We start from the raw sequence: 14068 nt of genomic DNA, 5'->3' as shown, positions 1-14068 counted from the left end.
AAGACCTGGGGGGGGTTGGCCAGGTGTAGATTATATATATATATATATATATATATATATATATATATATATATATATATATATATATATATATATATATATATATATAGCCAGAACTCACTTCTCAGCCTACTATGCAAGGCCCGATTTGCCTAATAAGCCAAGTCTTCCTGAATTAATATATTTTCTCTAATTTTTTTCTTATGAAATGATAAAGCTACCCATTTCATTATGTATGAGGTCAATTTTTTTTTATTGGAGTTAAAATTAACGTAGATATATGACCGAACCTAACCAACCCTACCTAACCTAACCTAACCTATCTTTATAGGTTAGGTTAGGTTAGGTAGCCGAAAAAGTTAGGTTAGGTTAGTTAGGTTAGGTAGTCGAAAAACAATGAATTCATGAAAACTTGGCTTATTAGGCAAATCGGGCCTTGCATAGTAGGTCGAGAAGTGTGTTCTAGCTACTAGGTACGACATATATATATATATATATATATATATATATATATATATATATATATATATATATATATATATATATATATATATATATATATATATGTCGTACCTAGTAGCCAGAACTCACTTCTCAGCCTACTATTCAAGGCCCGATTTGCCTAATAAGCCAAGTTTTCCTGAATTAATATATTTACTATAGTTTTTTTCTTATGAAATGATAAAGCAACCCTTTTCTCTATGTATGAGGTCAATTTTTTTTTATAGGAGTTAAAATTAACGTAGATATATGACCGAACCTAACCAACCCTACCTAACCTATATTTATAGGTAAGGTTAGGTTAGGTAGCCAAAAAAAGCTAGGTTAGGTTAGGTTAGGTAGGTTAGGTAGACGAAAAAACATTAATTCATGAAAACTTGGCTTATTAGGCAAATCGGGCCTTGAATAGTAGGCTGAGAAGTGCGTTCTGGCTATTAGGTACGACATATATATATATATATATATATATATATATATATATATATATATATATATATATATATATATATGTCGTACCTAGTAGCCAGAACGCACTTCTCAGCCTACTATGCAAGGCCCGATTTGCCTAATAAGCCAAGTTTTCATGAATTAATTGTTTTTCGACTACCTAACTTACCTAACCTAACCTAACCTAACTTTTTCGGCTACCTAACCTAACCTAACCTATAAGGATAGGTTAGGTTAGGTTAGGTAGGGTTGGTTAGGTTCGGTCATATATCTACGTTAATTTTAACTCCAATAAAAAAAATTAACCTCAAACATATTGAAATGGGTAGCTTTATCATTTCATAAGAAAAAAATTAGAGAAAATATATTAATTCAGGAAAACTTGGCTTATTAGTCAAATCGGGCCTTGCATAGTAGGCTGAGAAGTGCGTTCTGGCTATTAGGTACGACATATATATATATATATATATATATATGTCGTACCTAGTAGCCAGAACTCACTTCTCAGCCTACTATGCAAGGTCCGATTTGCCTAATAAGCCTAGTTTTCATGAATTAATGTTTTTTCGACAACCTAACCTACCTAACCTAACCTAACCTAACGTTTTCGGCTACCTAACCTAACCTAACCTATAAAGATAGGTTAGGTTAGGTTAGGTAGGGTTGGTTAGGTTCGGTCATATATCTACGTTAATTTTAACTCAAATAAAAAAAAATTGACCTCATACATAATGAAATGGGTAGCTTTATCATTTCATAAGAAAAAAAATTGAGAAAATATATTAATTCAGTAAAACTTGGCTAATTAGGCAAATCGGGCCTCGCATAGTAGGCTGAGAAGTGAGTTCTGGCTACTAGGTACGACATATATATATATATATATATATATATATATATATATATATATATATATATATATATATATATATATATGTCGTACCTAGTAGCCAGAACGCACTTCTCAGCCTACTATACACGGCCCGATTTGCCTAATAAGCCAAGTTTTCCTGAATTATTATATTTTCTCAATTTTTTTTCTTATGAGATGATAAAGCTACCCATTTCATTATGTATGAGGTCAATATTTTTTTATTGGAGTTAAAATTAACGTAGATATATGACCAAACCTATCCAACCCTACCTAACCTAACCTAACCTATCTTTTTAGGTTAGGTTAGGTTAGGTAGCCGAAAAAGTTAGGTTAGGTTTGGTTAGGTAGGTTAGGTAGTCGAAAAACAATTAATTCATGAAAACTTGGCTTATTAGGCAAATCGGGCCTTGCATAGTAGGCAGAGAAGTGCGTTCTGGCTATTAGGTACGACATATATATATATATATATATATATATATATATGTCGTACCTAGTAGCCAGAACGCACTTCTCAGCCTGCTATGCAAGGCCCGATTTGCCTAATAAGCCAAGTTTACATGAATTAATTGTTTTTCGACTACCTAACCTACCTAACCTAACCTAACCTAACTTTTTCGGCTACCTAACCTAACGTAACCTATAAAGATAGGTTAGGTTAGGTTAGGTAGGGTTGGTTAGGTTCGGTCATATATCTACGTTAATTTTAACTCCAATAAAAAAAAATTGACCTCGTACATAATGAAATTGGTAGCTTTATCATTTCATAAGAAAAAAATTAGAGAAAATATATTAATTCAGGAAAACTTGGCTTATTAGGCAAATCGGGCCTTGCATAGTAGGCTGAGAAGTGCGTTCTGGCTATTAGGTACGACATATATATATATATATATATATATATATATATATATATATATATATATATATATATATATACACACACACACACTCGAGTCTTATATTATTGCAAAGAAAACGCGGCACTTTCTGTGTTATGGATCGTAATATAATTTCCTCCGAAATTATAGGTATTGAGACGTTATCTTGACTAAAGGTGTGATGACCAAACCTGTCATCAGAAAATGAAGAAACGACGACGTTTCGGTCCGTTCTAGGACCATTATCAAGCTGTAATTTACCTGTACTAAAGGTAATAATTACTTGGTCATGTTGTGGAGTGACAGACTGTTTACAATTCTCAGAACTTGTATTCTTAATAATAGATTACAGAACTTGTAATCTTGTAATCTTAATACATATTGTCCTGTTAACAGATAGCTTATGTTTTTGTCATTTTTAATGTTATATAATTTATAACCAGACACGTTTATAATATGTAACATGAAGTGAAAAAATGACCGTATTTGCAAATGTAACACCAATGATCGCTTACAATACTTTGTCTGTTACACGAGGAGTCACGTAGAACTAGAATTCCGGGTCATAGAATGTCCCGCAGTACCAGACAATTATAATACCAGACAATAATTGTACCAGAGACAGCTTAGAGCGGTAAACCAACATGGCCGCCAAGGGAATTAAACTGCGCGGTGTTGAGACCGCTCAAAATACTCTCAGTACTGGCCGGTGGTTCCTGCAGAGGCTACGGGCGCCTCCAACTTTTACATGGCGGCTTCTTTATCTTGTGATACAATTATGTCAGTGCTCGTTACTGATTTAACATTGCAACACTAAAACAACAACATTCGTTTATGTAGCAAATAAACAAGACAAATATAATACTGTGTATATACGTTTTGCTCTGAGGAAATAGCCTAGTATTAAAATACTTGCGTACGCAATGCACCAAAAACAATACTAATTATAATTTAATAATTCTACTACATTGGCTTATTAATCCTTGCCTCAGATTCAGGGAAAAAAATGAATAAATCGTGCATACAAAAATGTCAAACATATTTAGGCTGTTAATGTCCTGAGCCGCTTGCCTGTCATGGCGTCGTGGTCCAATGGTGGTTGACGCTCTCGTGTTTCCCCCCGTGTGTGCGCCAGTGTGGCTAGCTAGGCATGTCACGGATCGACTTTGTGTAACACCTGTATATATGTGAAGAAGGTTCAGGTGTTTGAAGTGGTTGTTGAGAGTGTAGAAGAGTGTGAAGAGCCCCGCCTCCCCCCCCCTACTTGGCCGTTGAACCACTAAGGTGAGTTATTGTTTCTCTCTCAATCTCACACTTGATTTGATTTGATGGTGGCTTGAAGATGCATTTTTGTCAGCTGTTGCCTACTACCGAGGTGTATCTCTGCCCCCCCCCCCCCCGCTAGTGCAGCTCGGCTCTAAGCGTACACTGATAGCCAAGCTCATGTCGGTACTCTAGCAAGGAAACTCGTGTATACTCCAGAGGTCTACCCAAGGTTATTTTGAAGTTATCTTGAGATGATTTCCGGGCTTAGCGTCCCCGCGGCCCGGTCCTCGACCAGGCCTCCTGTTTGTTACACACCGCCAGGAAGCAGCCCGTAGCAGCTGTCTTAACTCCCAGGTACCTATTTACTGCTAGGTAACAGGGGCATTGGGGTGAAAGAAACTCTGGCCATTTGTTTCCGCCTCCACCGGGGATCGAACCCGGAACCTCAGGACTACTAATCTGAAGCGCTGTCCACTCAGCTGTCAGGCCCCCCCCCCCCCCCCGCTAACAGGTTACTTATATATACCGAAAAACGCATCTTTATTCTCTGGGTTTAAGACTGAAATTTAAATTTAGTTTTGTAAGGCCATTCCTCACGTTTATACAAATAATATGTTGAAGATTGTTGTAGTGAGTTGAGCTTGGCTCTCAGCCATATTTGGAAGGTTTTAACACCATTAAGATATTTATTTATTCGGTTTCTTAAAATTCCTTGTTTTTATGCCTAATCGTAAGGACAGGTGCAAAATGTTATTGTTAAAGAACATTACGTGTTCTTGACTAAATTTAATGCTTTTTATGGTATTTGTGTAACCGAGTAACAATTCAGAATGTCATTAGACGATCGTTCTATAATACGGGAGCGACCCCCCCCCCCCCTTCACGACGGAGGTCAGGTCTTCAAACCCCGTCAGAAGGAATCTTAGAATTAATGTTTAGTTACATCATGTAATATTGTATCAAAGTATTGGGTGTTGTCAAGAGGTCACAAGCTGGTCCCCCGATGTTGAATGACTGCTGGTCCCAGTCCGGGAACTGCTGTCCAACCAATCATGAAGCAGTTGCTAGAGGCTCCAACTGTTCCTGATGGCGCGTTTACAAATGCTTCCCACACCGTGTTATATAAAAAATCTAGGTTATAAATATATAATTTGTAGTTTTGTGTAGTTAGGCCAAGTTTTTTTTTTGGTAGTTATTTGTATTATAACTACTACGTGCAGTCCTAACGAGCCAATTGCTCGTTAGTCCACCCCACCTTCCTGCGCCCCCTGTTTATGATTTTTAAGGATAGGCTGAGATCAAGCATTGTTTATGATTTTTGATGCAAGTTTTGATGCAAGCAAGTTTGATGCAAGAGTGATGCAAGTTTCAAGGGAAAGTGAGCGCGGGGGAGCTGCATACAAGGAAAATATATTGGGAACACTTCATCCTCCTTTCATACATGATTTTTAATTTTTTTTTTTAAATTTTGCCCCGAGGGGCGAGTTTATTGGGCAGCGCCACTCATCCTGTGAGTGGACACACCGCCATAATGACAGTATTGGGCAGCGCCACTCATCTTGTGAGTGGACACACCGCCATTGTGACAGTGCGAAAAGAAGATTGTGAAGAAAAGAAGATTGTGCGAAAAAAACTAGTGGAGCATCTGGAGCGAAGGAACTTTGTAACACAGCATCAACATGGGTTCAGGGATGGCAGGTCCTGCCTCACAGGGTTACTTGAATTCTACGACCAGGCAACAAAAATAAGGCAAGAAAGAGAAGGGTGGGCAGACTGCATATTTTTGGATTGTCAGAAAGCCTTTGATACAGTGCCACACAAGAGGCTAGTGCGAAAGTTGGAGATGCAGGCTGGAGTGAGAGGGAAGGTACTCCGGTGGATAGAGGAGTACCTAAGCAACAGGAGACAACGAGTCTGTGTGAGGGGTGAGGTCTCAGATTGGCGAGACGTCACAAGTGGAGTTCCGCAGGGGTCAGTCCTTGGACCTACACTGTTTCTGGTATATGTAAATGATCTCCCAGAGGGTATAGATTCGTTCCTCTCAATGTTTGCCGACGATGCAAAAATTATGAGGAGGATTGAAACAGAGGATGATAGTAGGAGGCTACAAGATGACCTGGATAGACTAAGTGAATGGTCCAACAAATGGCTGTTGAAGTTCAACCCGAGTAAATGCAAAGTAATGAAACTAGGCAGTGGAAACAGGAGGCCAGGCACAGGATACAGAATAGGAGATGAAGTACTTAATGAAACAGACAGAGAGAAAGATCTAGGAGTTGATATCACACCAAACCTGTCTCCTGAAGCCCACATAAAGAGAATAACGTCTGCGGCATATGCGAGGCTGGCTAACATCAGAACGGCGTTCAGGAACCTGTGTAAGGAATCATTCAGAATCTTGTACACCACATATGTAAGACCAATCCTGGAGTATGCGGCCCCAGCATGGAGCCCGTACCTTGTCAAGCACAAGACGAAGCTGGAAAAAGTCCAAAGGTATGCTACTAGACTAGTCCCAGAACTAAGAGGCATGAGTTATGAGGAAAGGCTGCGGGAAATGCACCTTACGACACTGAAAGACAGAAGAGTAAGGGGGGACATGATCACAACCTACAAAATCCTCAGGGGAATCGACCGGGTAAACAAGGATGAACTATTCAACACTGGTGGGACGCGAACAAGGGGACACAGGTGGAAGCTGAGTACCCAAATGAGCCACAGAGACGTTAGAAAGAACTTTTTCAGTGTCAGAGTAGTTAGTAAATGGAATGCATTAGGAAGTGATGTGGTGGAGGCTGACTCCATACACAGTTTCAAATGTAGATATGATAGAGCCCAATAGGCTCAGGAATCTGTACACCAGTTGATTGACGGTTGAGAGGCGGGACCAAAGAGCCAGAGCTCAACCCCCGCAAGCACAATTAGGTGAGCACAGTATTGGGCAGCGCCACTCATCCTGTGAGTGGACACACCGCCATAGTGACAGTATTGGGCAGCGCCACTCATCCTGTGAGTGGACACACCGCCATAGTGACAGTATTGGGCAGCTTCACTCATCCTGTGAGTGGACACACCGCCATAATGACAGTATTGGGCAGCGCCACTCATTCTGTGAGTGGACACACTGCCATAGCAGCATGTACAACACTCCCCAATAGGAAGAAAACCCGCTGGGTTGTTCATCCTGTCACTTGTACCCAGACACAGCTGGGACTTGCTCATACATGATGTTACTCTTTTCCTCTTAAATCTATTTATCTCGTCATTCAAGAACCTGCTGTTGCACTTGAACTTAATGTTATTTTCTATATGGCTGTGAATAGGTTAGTTAAGCTGGCTACTTTAATTTTATAACAATGTATTTTAAAAACGCACTATGTATACTCCACGCAGCCAAGATACATAGTTTGAACAAGGGAGGTTGAGAAATGTAAGGACACGATACATAAACTTGAGGAGGGCAAGAATTATCAAAGACATAATCTAAAGATGTCGAGAAGCCTAATGTGGCCAGACTTTGGTGTGAAGGTCAGCTTGTCTCCAGTATAGCGATGTGTGTGTACATCACCTCTGATGTCTCCAGTATAGCGATGTGTGTGTACATCACCTCTGATGTCTCCAGTATAGCGATGTGTGTGTACATCACCTCTGATGTCTCCAGTATAGCGATGTGTGTGTACATCACCTCTGATGTCTCCAGTATAGCGATGTGTGTGTACATCACCTCTGATGTCTCCAGTATAGCGATGTGTGTGTACATCACCTCTGATGTCTCCAGTATAGCGATGTGTGTGTACATCACCTCTGATGTCTCCAGTATAGCGATGTGTGTGTACATCACCTCTGATGTCTCCAGTATAGCGATGTGTGTGTACATCACCTCTGATGTCTCCAGTATAGCGATGTGTGTGTACATCACCTCTGATGTCTACCTGACATCCCGCCTTGATCAATGATCCGACTGGCAGAGGCTAGCTTACTCTAGGACCAAAATATATTCATGTTTAATTTTTGTATGTGAGGCTGGTACCTGTAGCGTCTTTTATGGTGCTGCGAACACCTGCGGTGGAGTGTTACATTGTAACGTAAATTATACTTATTAATCTTGGCGTTTTTATATTATCATAAGTTATCATTTGCTGAATTGGCAGCCACATGTTTCATTTGCGTGTCTAGAATTGGTCAATACACTTTAGCACTTAATGTAATGTAGTAAATGTACACTTTAGCACTTAATGTAATGTAGTAAATGTACACTTTAGCACTTAATGTAATGTAGTAAATGTACACTTTAGCACTTAATGTATTGTAGTAAATGTACACTTTAGCACTTAATGTAATGTAGTAAATGTACACTTTAGCACTTAATGTAATGTAGTAAATGTACACTTTAGCACTTAATGTAATGTAGTAAATGTACACTTTAGCACTTAATGTAGTAAATGAAACACTGGCGCTGCACTTGGTAAGTCATTCGTGATGTTAACAATTTTTTAAGATTTATGCAATATGTATAAATCAATATTATATACCAATGATAAATAGCCTCGCCATATGTAAAATATTAGTAATACTAGTTGTGACACATTCAATTTCTTTACAATTTTTCATTGTTATGCACCCCATACCCTTCCCGTGGGCGGTGGTGGGAAGGGTTACAGAGGCACATAATGGGTTTAGGAACTGAACCCCATAGTTCGTATGACTAAGCAAGTGACAATCTTGTGAAGCTAGTTAAACAATTGTTAATGTTGCAAACACATACATATATATATATATATATATATATATATATATATATATATATATATATATATATATATATATATATATATATATATATATATATAATAATAATTTCATTTACACAAATACATATTGACCAGACCACACACTAGAAGGTGAAGGGACGACGACGTTTCGGTCCGTCCTGGACCATTCTCAAGTCGATTGATTCTCAATCGATTTGAGAATGGTCCAGGACGGACCGAAACGTCGTCGTCCCTTCACCTTCTAGTGTGTGGTCTGGTCACAGCTCGTCCTCCAAACAAAGATCCAAAAGTGATTCCATGCACCCGCCAAACCCCCTGTTTATGAATGAAAAGTGGTTTACACACGACTCACAACTGCTGACGTTCGAACATATCCGGAACAAGTGTTTCACTGACGAATTTTGTTCGAATCACAACGCTATAAATGCTTCACCCACGTACTACAAATACAAATAATCGCCAACAGAACCTAAACACCTAACCTATCCTATGCCTATATATGCACAATATGCTAATATATTATAATATTAATTTATACTTGAGAAAATTCCCGTTTTGAATGAACAGCATATTAAAATTTATGAATGCGTCTGTGGGGTTGACCGCTGGATGTAATGGACTTGAGTCGAGGACGGGTTGCTGGTCAACATACTTCAGCCACGTTATTGTGACTCATCGCCTACACAAATACATATATTTACACATACATATACATAATCTTTTTTATATCAAAAGTGATTGAACAAGAAGCTCACAATTCACTATACAAGGCACTTTACATCTTTAGTGAGTCACAGTTACTAGTCTTGCTCCACACCCACCCAACTGGGCGACAGCTTTAGTCATGTGCAGGCTGCACTTATAGTAAGCAAATTTTTTAATACTTCGCTAAGATTCCTGGCAGTAAATCATTATGAATGAAGTACTTACACATTTCTTGGATTCCATTAATGGTGTTATCTCTGAATTCCGCGATTTTTTTCACAATCCGTTATATAATGACGCAAAGTATGTGAATAGTTCTGCTGACAGAGTTCACATTTAGTCAAATCTACATCAGAAGATTTTACAAACTCCCAGAGGTACTTGTAGCCGAGCCTAAACCTAACAGTGGTAACATCTAGAAGTTTGCTAACCTTATTGGATGACCCATAGACGTGTGGTTTTTTTCCTGCATAATAGCATGATAGATGGAGTAACTGGTGAAATTTCACTTTGCCTCAAGTCTACGAGATTTTGTCGATGTTCCCGGAATATTACTGCCCTCTGACTGCTCAAGGGCAGTCCAAAATGGTAATCAATTCCCCCTTTGAACAAAAGTTTTGGTTAACTGATCAGTTCTATCATGCATTCAGAGACCAATATGGGAAGGAATCCTAGCTGTGACCCATGCCACCAGTGTTTCCTGTGACCACCAAGCCCGCGCACGCTATCTTCACACGTGAGAAAATCCTCTGGTGATAGCAGATCACCTCAAAATAAAATGTATTAGTGACAATAAGAAACCAACTGGTTATCTTATTGTGTAGAGAGAAGGGAGTGTTGTACACGCTGGTATGGCGGTACCTTATGTTCACTCTCGATGAATCACGCTCCACAATAAACTTTTCCTTAGGAGCAAAATTAAAAGCAGAAATCTAAACTGGTTGAAAGGGTTGGAGGTGGTGTTGACAGTCACCTGATGAGGCACCTGCGGGCTTGTTTGTTTACGTCGGTTAGAGAGCGGCGCACATGTGCGTGCTGGGGGCGGGCAGCGTCACGGACCTCGCCCCAGTCAGTTGGCAACTCGCAGGCGGCAGTGCGAGACGTGCGCTGTCCCCGCTCGTCCCGGTAGGCCATACTGGTACTGCAATACTTGGCAGGCTTTTTCCGGCCCTCTGTTCTGTAGGCTCCGGTAGAGCCGACCAGGTCCTGGCTAGCTGGCATGGAGAGCAACTGGGTCTAGTCCATGATGTCGGATGGTATTTTGATGCCTCAGCGTCTTGTGTTAGGCTGTCTTGATGTCTAACATTGAGTCTGTAGACATCAGCTCCTACCACTTCTCATCAGTAGAAGCTAGACTCATTAAAAACTTTAAAAGAAAATCCATCCTGAACTAATGTGTATGATCTATGAACCTGCAATGACATTCGTTAACTAAATATTTCAAGTGATTTGATCTTGACTCTTGATTCTAATCTTGATTCAGAGAGAGATAAGTTGTAGATTCTCCAGTGCCAGGCCCCAGGCAGGGAGAGTGCCGTGTTGACAGTGCCGTGACGTGCCTGTGCCACGTGCCCAACCTGACTGCGTGCCACGTGAAGCTTGTATAAGCCTATCCCACGCTAGCTGACGTCATCCGTAATCACGCCTTCACCATGATGCTGGCCACGTATTTTGATCAGGTGAGTTCCCGGGAGACTTTTCCTGGTTCATAATGTAGGCGAGGGTAACTTTAACAGTAATGTTGCACTGTGTTACCCCACAGTACGCTTGTACGGAAATTAAATGCCGTCCTGGTTTTGTGCATGACGCTCCCAGCATTCTTTTTGCCCTGTGTAGTTGGCAAATGATTTCCGGAAATTTACTGGACTTTAGTCACTGGGGGTTAAGCTACAGGTATCAGAGCGTATGGAGGTTCCTTGTGTTTCCGGAAAGTGTAGTGTACTTGTGTTACATAAGCTGCTGGTGTTTCTTGCACGCTAACATACCTCTTCCCCCCCCCCCCTTTACTCCCACTTGCCCTCCCTCCCCCCAAAAATAATACTTACGTACCTACTCTCACTTGAGTCTCCCCCCTTTCCCACGAAACGGAGTGACCTTCAACAAGCCGCCGGCCTCCTGTCCTCGTCGAAGCCAATAATGTCAACGGCCTCCAGGTAAATATTGGGTTGTCAGCCAGCTAACCAGCGTGTCATTATTCCTGTCTGAGTGTCCGACTGGGGTCGACGTTTCACATTCGGGATGATGTCGAGGCGGTCCTCTCGTAGCCTGGGCCCTCTCGTAGCCTCGGCCCTCTCGTAGGCGAGGTAAAAGTAGTAATAACTTTATTTTTCCACCATTATACCTAGTCAGTAGAAAGGGAAAAAATCAGGTGTACTAAATGTTGGCACATTTCCACAGACGTTTTAAGGATAGTAAATTTGTCAGGATGCTAGAGAGAGGATCAGGCCTGAATGCCTAAAGTTCCAGCGCCTGAGCCTAGGCCTTAATATCTAAAGGATTAATTGGATGATTTGTGTTAATAAATGTTAAGGCATTTACATGCGCAAATTTGTCAATTATAGTAAGCTTAGTGAATGATATTCAACTTATGGCATACAATAACAATGAGCATTGATTAATGTATAACTTAAAAATAAATGTTACAAGCGTTCAGTCAGCCTCGGCCAGAAGTGGTCATCCACGGGGCAATTTTCGCTTTAGTGGCGAAGTTTAGGGTTTCAAGAGTGGGGGGGGGGGGGGGGATGGCGTGCCGCAGACTCGAACTGTTGTAATATTGCTCCTTCTACACTACAGTTTTACAGACTGTACCTAAACTACAGGACATCACACTATATTATTTCGTATTGTTATAAAGATGAATATTTAACTTTTTATACGAGGCAATATTGGAGTGCAACTTTTGAGTCTTGACAAACTCGGAAGGGGTGACAGCCTGACGCCTAGTGAGGGTGTATAGGAGGGGGACAAAAGAAATATATAGAGAAGCACTGAACTAGAGCTATATAAAAAAACAGGATTGTCCCCTTGACCAATGAGCGACGTGCTCGCTAAATCGTGACTAGGCTACGCACCTTTGACTGGCCAATAAGGCTTCAGATAATGGTAAACTGGAGAGTATATAGTGTGTGTGTGTTCTTTCTGTAAGGTTAGCAAGTTACACACCGTGTGAGAAGAAACTACTTTCACTACCACACTGTTTCACAACTCTGAACGGGGTCCGCACCTACATGCGGCTCTGTAGGGGGTTGGTCCGGGACCTGAGGGGTGTGTGTACCCCCTCTCCGTCATCGCTACGATTTAAACGAAGCATATCTATCCTAACCCATCTCGTCCCAACGTAATGAAAACGAGATAATGTTTTTTTATGTGAGGCGTGACGTCACTCACGTCCTAATCGTATTTTAGATGTCATTGGCTCGCTGCGGAAGGTCCAGACATTGGGCAGCAGTGCTGATGGGACAACCTGTTCTCAGAGTCCGTTCCATCCAGCGGTCGACCCCAAAGATGGATTCATGCATTTTAACATGCTATTCATTTAAAATGAATTTTTACAAATATAAATTAATATTATTATTTATTAGCATACTGTACATATTTAGAAACTGTTTAGGTGTCTAGGTTCTGTTGGCGATTATTTGTATTTGTAGTACTTGGGTGAAGCATTTACAGCGTTGTGGTTCGAACAAAAGTCGTCAGCGAAGTACTTGTTCCGGAAGTGTTCGGACGTCATCAGTTGAGTGTCGAGTGGAAACCGTTTTTCATTCATAAACAGGGGGTTTGGCGGGTGCATGGAATGGACTTTGGCTTTTGTTTGAGGATGGATGGAGAGTCCAGAGGTGGGGTTATGATCCCATCGCACGGCTTCATGATACAAGTTGTCACGACCGTTGTACAAAATGACGATTGCGACTCTCTTGTGCTTTGGACATGGGAGCCACCACCACACCACCCACAGGATGGACATGGGAGCCACCACCACCCACAGGATGGACATGGGAGCCACCACCACCCACGGGATGGACATGGGAGCCACCACCACCCACAGGATGGACATGGGAGCCACCACCACCCACAGGATGGACATGGAAGCCACCACCACCCACAAGATGGACATGGGAGTCACCACCACCCACAGGATGGACATGGGAGTCGTCACCACCACCGAACCGCCATTGAAACCTTGCAACAAGAACACATATGTGATAACATACATCTGATCACAAATGTCATATCATTAATGCAAACACTCAAACGACAAGGCCGTCGGGTACTTATCAACTGGGTGCCAAGTCATGTGGGAATAATAGGAAATGACACTGCAAACGAAGCTGCAAAACTTGCAACTAAGAGAAGAAATGTAGACATTTACATACCACAGAGTCTATCACAGATTAAGAAAGTAATTAGAAACAGAGCAATGCAAAAGATGTACAGGTGACCACAACACAGCAGTTGCAACATCAGGATCTGCGGGTTGGTACAAGAATTCAACCAACTACGAACCACTTAGTTCGATGAAAGGGAGCAGTAGAACAACAGAAGTACACTTACATGCATCAGGCTTGGATACCCATGTGCATGGGAAATAGGCTTACAGGTTCCGGAAGATGAGAGGAAATGTCAGCACTGTG

The 14068-nt window shown here is 41.1% G+C and overlaps 1 protein-coding gene across 4 annotated transcripts in view; it reads left to right on the top strand.

Moving 5' to 3' along the window:
• LOC123755429 (tripartite motif-containing protein 3) overlaps positions 1-14068 on the top strand; it is a 239559-nt gene that overhangs the window by 165461 nt on the left and 60030 nt on the right. Inside the window, exon 1 of one of the 4 annotated variants that reach the window (XM_045738086.2) lies at positions 3756-3978. The exons of 2 other annotated variants lie outside the window; for them this stretch is intronic. Coding sequence is in view for 1 of the 2 variants with exons in the window: in XM_045738085.2 (XP_045594041.2) it covers positions 11090-11116 (27 nt within the window). In the remaining variant the exon portion in view is untranslated. Of the gene's footprint in view, positions 1-3755; positions 3979-10515; positions 11117-14068 lie in introns of those variants that run through there. One more of the 4 variants, XM_045738085.2, reaches the window with a different exon arrangement.

The sequence above is a fragment of the Procambarus clarkii genome, chromosome 20, assembly GCF_040958095.1.
Source record: "Procambarus clarkii isolate CNS0578487 chromosome 20, FALCON_Pclarkii_2.0, whole genome shotgun sequence".
Lineage (NCBI taxonomy): Eukaryota > Metazoa > Arthropoda > Malacostraca > Decapoda > Cambaridae > Procambarus > Procambarus clarkii.
This window is presented reverse-complemented; position numbering and strand designations above follow the sequence as displayed.